At 45.5% G+C, this 5,842-nt stretch overlaps 1 protein-coding gene across 2 annotated transcripts; it reads left to right on the top strand.

Annotated features, from left to right (window-relative positions):
- The first annotated feature begins 311 nt into the window (after positions 1-311).
- On the top strand, positions 312-4,452 carry LOC148030025 (cytochrome P450 703A2-like). Of its 2 annotated transcripts, none has more exons than XM_087686292.1 (3): positions 312-623; positions 770-1,954; positions 3,508-4,452. In XM_087686292.1, exons 2-3 carry the CDS (start codon positions 872-874, stop codon positions 4,186-4,188), a joined length of 1,764 nt encoding a protein of 587 aa, XP_087542418.1. In that variant the 5' UTR covers positions 312-623; positions 770-871; the 3' UTR covers positions 4,189-4,452. The 2 variants fall into 2 exon arrangements, with proteins under 2 accessions (XP_087542418.1, XP_087542417.1); XM_087686291.1 differs by having other exon boundaries at positions 760-1,954.
- The last annotated feature ends 1,390 nt before the right edge of the window (positions 4,453-5,842 follow it).

The following is a 5,842-nucleotide window of genomic DNA, read 5'->3' as shown; positions in this document are numbered from 1 at the left end:
CTATAGAAGTACAACCTTACCAATTCATTTCTCGTTAGATATCTTTCAGTTCACGTCCTTTGAATGCTCCTTTGAATGTAAGACAAGGTTAAGGTGTCTAGAGCGAGTAATAGACCCTTTGCGTACACAAAGCCTCTTCGTAGAGAGGGACCCCTATCATCTCAAAGTGTCGCGAGTCACGTGGTAAATTGAGTTACGGGAGCGGGGTGCGCTCGTGATAGGGGAAAATAAAATACGCGCTCAGTTTGGATGGCATGTTTGGCCGTGAAAGAGAGGAGGTTAAGTTTCAAAGGCTAATTAAAGGCTTCCATACGTATGCTCACCAACCCACCTTTTCACCGACGTTGCCTTCCTCTTCTCTGTTCCCTCGCTTCCTTGGTTCCCTCAGCCCTTCGTGTCCACACTCAATGCCACCCTTTCAGAAAACAAGCTCTGAATATCGCATCTCACCAGTCAACTGGCATCCCTCTCGTCAAATGTTCTTTGCTGCTGCCCTTTGCCACTTTCCTTCTTTAAAACGCATAGTCGCAGACTCGCAAGAAGAGCTGCAATCCCGACATATAATATTATCTCGAGCTGCCCTCTCTCCTGTGACATAAGCATTCATTGGATCAAGCTTCAGAGTAAGCAATAGCTGCTCTAATATCCTCATAATTCTGATGATAATACGTTGATCACAGTAGGGCTCCAGCAATATTATGTATAAGCTGTAAACCTTCTTCTGTAAGTAGCATCGATTGATTCATTGGATGCATGCAGCGGCCTGCAGGTCGACTCCGCCATAGCAGTAAGTGTTGATCTTCCGTAGGTAGCAATATAATCGATGTGACCTTGCGCAGAGGGTGAGGACAGTTAGAGTACGATTTCTGAGATGGTAGGGAACCTGATGGAATGGTGCAGCAGCGGCAGTACAGTTGCTGGAGTGTTATGCGGCTATGGTGCCGCAGCAGGCCGAGCTTTATACGACGTCTGTGGCGGTGGCGGGTGCAGCAGGATCGTAAGTACTGCAGCAATTAGCGTGACTGTACTGTGTGCTGTGGTGGTGATGGCGGGAATGGTCCTGGCGATGGCGGCGGCGGGGATCATGTTCAGGCATGGATCAGAGAGGGACCGGTCGAGGAGGCCGTTGCCGCCGGGGCCGCGGCCATGGCCGATAGTGGGGAACCTGCTGCAGGTCGGGGCGGTGCCGCACCACGGGATGAGGCGGCTGACGGCCAAATACGGGCCGCTGGTGTACCTGCGGCTGGGGGCCGTTCCAGCAGTGGTGACGGACGATCCGGCGCTGGTACGGGAGTTTCTCCGGCGCCAGGACCACGTCTTCGCCTCTCGCCCGGCCAACCTGGCCTCCCGGCACTTCACCTACGGCGGCCAGGACATTGCTTTCGCGCCCTACGGCTCCCATTGGCGGGCGGTCCGCCGCCTCTGCCTGCTGGAGCTTCTCACCCCGCGGCGGCTAGAATACTTCCGGCAGGGCCGCCGGCAGGAGGCGGGCTGCCTGGTGGCGGACGTCCTGGCGGCGGCCCGGGCCGGGCAGGCGGTCAATCTCCGGGACGCCTTCGGGGCCCTGTCGAGTAACACCCTCACGCGGATGGTGCTGGGGAAGCGGTTCTTCGGGCCCGGTGGCGCCGCCACCACCGCCGCCCAAGCCGCTGAGCACAAGGCCCTCATCTACCAGGCCTTCGCCCTCATCAACGCCTTCAACGTCGCTGACTACCTCCCCTTCCTCCGCCCCTTCGACCCCCAGCGCCGCGAGCGCGCCATGCGCCGCATCATGCGCCGCGTCGACCAGATCTACGACGCCATCATCGCCGAGCACTCCGCCAATCGCGCCGCCGACGGCCGGGATGAGGCCCACGTCGACGTCCACACCAACTTCGTCGATCAGCTGCTCTCCCTGCCTGGAGAGAACGGGGAGCCCCACCTCAAGCACAGCACCATTAAAGCGATTCTCATTGTGAGTCTCTCTCTCTCTCTCTCATTGGCGCATGATTTACTCTGTCGTCATGCTCTACCTACTACACGATTACCTCTCTCTGGCACACGGATTAGCTCTCTCTCGCGATCAAGCCCATGCATTCGTACACCCATATCTCTTTACGACATCATGACCTCATCCTTGACCAGCATTAACACATGATTCTCTCTCTCTATACATATACATATTCTATATAAGACTTAAGTATATCTATTATCACCCATGCGAATCTCCCTCTGCTACACGATTACCTCTTCGTCGACCAGGGATTAGCAACTCATTAAGGCTCGATTCACACGCGGGTGGGCAACCAGGCTGAATCCGAAAAAGAGTGAGCCGGGAGCCCCGGTGATTGGGCTAGAGGTGAAGAGACGATGTAATAGTTTGTGAGGTTCAAAGCCCTAGAGTGGCGCGCGCGCGCGCACACACACACACACACACACTCTCTCTCTCTCTCTCTCTCGCGCGCGATCAGGCCTAGGCATGAGTACACAAATATCTCTCTACCTCCTGCAGAACCTGTCCTCGAGAGGCGACTCACATTTCGAGTGGATGATGGATCTACCAGGAGTCCGTCCCGCTTTTGATCCCATCACCAGTCGACCTTCAGGCTACGGCCTGGGCTCCTTTATTCCTTGCAGCACGTAGGCAAGTTACCGTAGAAGCTTACCATCAGCGCCACATGACAACGTTGTCCATTCCGGTCTTTCGAGAGTGAGCAGTTAATGGCCGATCTCAAGTACCTTGATTTTCTTTGTAGACTGTGAGCTGGTGCTTTTGTTTCCGGACCCCACCCCATCCTCCCCTTTGCTCTCTTTTCCTTGCCCTTCTTTTGCTTTCTCTTCCTTGTTCAGGCATTTAACTCTCATTCCTCTACTAGCATGTTGTAACTCTCTCGATGATGACCATGTAGCTGCCCGAGCTGTCATTTCATTTATTCATCGTAGTAGATATTAGCTATAGCTTTTCCAAGTCGCATGTGCCTTGAGCAGTAGCTATGAAAAGGATTGAAATTTGAAACATCATCTCCCCATAGCTTCAACAACTTTAGTAGCTATGAAAAGGATTGAAATTTGAAACATCAACTCCCCATAGGTTCAACAACTTCAACAGATCGCCTCAATATGCACACACTACTTTATAAGTCTAGCTCTATCAATACAATGCTCCCCCAAGCCCTCATAGCCCCTGGAACAACATCAAAAGATTACTCAATGCAACATGGTGCCATTCTCACTCATTTGCTTGTGAATTGCTCTTGAGTCAAGCTAATGGCATGGATTCAACTTTTCATGCAAATTGAACTTTTCGATACATATAATATATTCAACCAATACTCACTCGATCTTTCTAATTGTAAGCAACTCGAGTAGTTTGACTTGATGCTATCAATGCTTACACGATTGAATTGCCATTAAGGGTGGCTCTTTTTGAGTCTATCATTGAGTCCTTTGGGAATGTTAAACTGTAAACATGTACCTTGTTATCCACCCTAATAATTATTTACTCACATGAGGTTAACTTTGTTGCAGGATTTGGTAGCAGCTGGGACTGACACATCTTCAATAACAAGTGAATGGACAATGGCGGAGTTATTGAAGCATCCAGAGATCATGGAAAAAGTAGTTACGGAGATAGACAATGTGGTGGGCAAGGACAGGATCGTAGATGAAGATGACTTACCTCATTTAAACTATCTCAAAGCAGTCATCAAGGAGATTTTTCGAATACATCCAGTGGGTGCTTTCCTTATTCCACATGTGTCAATGGAGGACACAGTAGTAGCTGGATATCATATTCCCAAGAGCACACGCATACTAATCAATACATACTCTCTTGGCCTAAATGAAAAGGTATGGGAAAGGGCCCAAGAATTTTGGCCAGAACGTTTTCTAGATGGAAATATGGTGGACTTTAATGATGGAGAGCTAAGGATAGTACCATTTGGGGCAGGAAGGAGGGGTTGCCCAGGTGCCACTTTGGGGTCAACTGTTGTTATTTTAGGTTTGGCTAGATTGATACAAGCCTTTGATTGGTCTCCTATAGGAACTCTCCATGATAATTCTATTCTTTCTCCCAATCCAAATTATCATCATAATAAAAGTCATCATGACATAGACCTTACTGTGGCACATGGGTTGATGGTGCTAGCTAGCCCTCTTAAGGCTTTTCCAACTCCTCGCCTAGCATCACACCTATATGAACATTGTTGACACGTATGATGCTATGTGACTACAATCAAGCATACAAAGCAGTTGTATAGTATAGTGAATCCTTGGACAGTGAAAGTCTTGTTCATATACCTAATTACAAGCCATATGATTTGTTATATATTGTATGTTCCTTCCTAGACTCCCAATAGGTATTCACTCTCCTTCATGTAGAGTAAACCTATCTTAAGTGATTCTTTTTATGATAATTGTCCAAATCAAATATTGCCACATCAAGTTGACTAATATAAATTTTCTCAAGAGTCATTCTTACATGTTTATGTTTACATTTGGCTTTTTCAAGTTTTGATAAAGTGTTCTAAAATATGCATTGCGAGAATCTTCTTAGATCGTGCTTCTATATTTCTCACTTTTGTATGCATTTCTCATCCAGATTATTGAATGAAAAGCCTACATTGTAGAACAAATAATTCTCATTATATCTTGTGAGAAACAACTCGTAATGGTATTCTAGTACATAGTACCTTGTATATTGGATCATGTCCTCATCTTTGCTACATTGGTTTATTGGTCAATTTGTAACCTTGGCAAATGCATTGGGAGAGTATTGTGCAATCCATCTTTCTAAGATGACATCATTAGAGCTAGGAATAGGCATATATATTGTGGTATAAGATAAAAGAACCTCCAAATATCACCCCAATTGTCTTTGAATTGTATGATACTAATAATATTAAAATGGTCAAATGTCAAAGTCTTCAAGCTACTACAATATATTAATAAATCCAAGATACCTAGTTGCTTTGCAAGGGATTGCCCCAATAAATTAGATTTGGAGGAAATGAAACTCAAAAGCGCTACTAAAAAGGTTTCAGTTGGAGGGAAAAGAAAATATGGTTTGTCGTGAATCTTCTTTCACTTTATTTCTGCTAGAGGGCACCATGAAAAACTAAATCCAAAAAAGCAATGAAGATTGATGCCTGTTCTATACATACTAGGGTTCAAGAAAAAGGTGGGCGCATCTATATCAAAAGGAAGTCGTGCATGATGGAAAGGAGAACTAATAGGGAGAGACATCTTGTAGTAGTAAAGTCTCACTAATAAAACATGCATAGAGGCTTGACATGTATTGACATCACCAAGAAGCTTACTAGAAAAAGTAAAATCTCATCCCTAAATGTGTAAGGTCTTTGCCTGGAAAAGAGGTCTCTTTACCTCATTAAAATGTCAAACCTTGATGTTTTGCTAGTGAAGGATATTGCATTATGCTCCCTTGACATCATTGCAAAAGACACTACATTATTTGAAAATGCAAAAGAAAAAATAGCATTAGTATGAGCATGACTATTAGCATTATTAGTTTTAGTTAAAATATGGAATACTCATGTTGGCACAATTTATTGATAAAAGAAATAAACCAAGACAAAACTTTCTCACTCTTATAAACTAAAAAATCTACAAGTACAGAGGCTATTATATATGAAGGAGTTGCCAAAGATTATTATGATGGCAATATACATACAGGTGATCTAGATTTACCAATCCTTTTCATTAGAATGAGCATCACCACAACCATAGTATGGGCATTTCGTATGACCATCACTCTCCTTATCACCATAAGTGTTACTACAAGCTTAATCCCTACTAGTGACATGACACACATAACAATGTATATAGTGATTCGCATAGCAATGAT

Source organism: Lygodium microphyllum, chromosome 10 (assembly GCF_053477565.2).
Source record: "Lygodium microphyllum isolate KBCC chromosome 10, Lygodium_microphyllum_v1.1.10, whole genome shotgun sequence".
Classification (NCBI taxonomy): Eukaryota; Viridiplantae; Streptophyta; class Polypodiopsida; order Schizaeales; family Lygodiaceae; genus Lygodium; species Lygodium microphyllum.
Note: the sequence above shows the minus strand (reverse complement) of the source record. Positions and strands in the feature narration are given on the sequence as shown.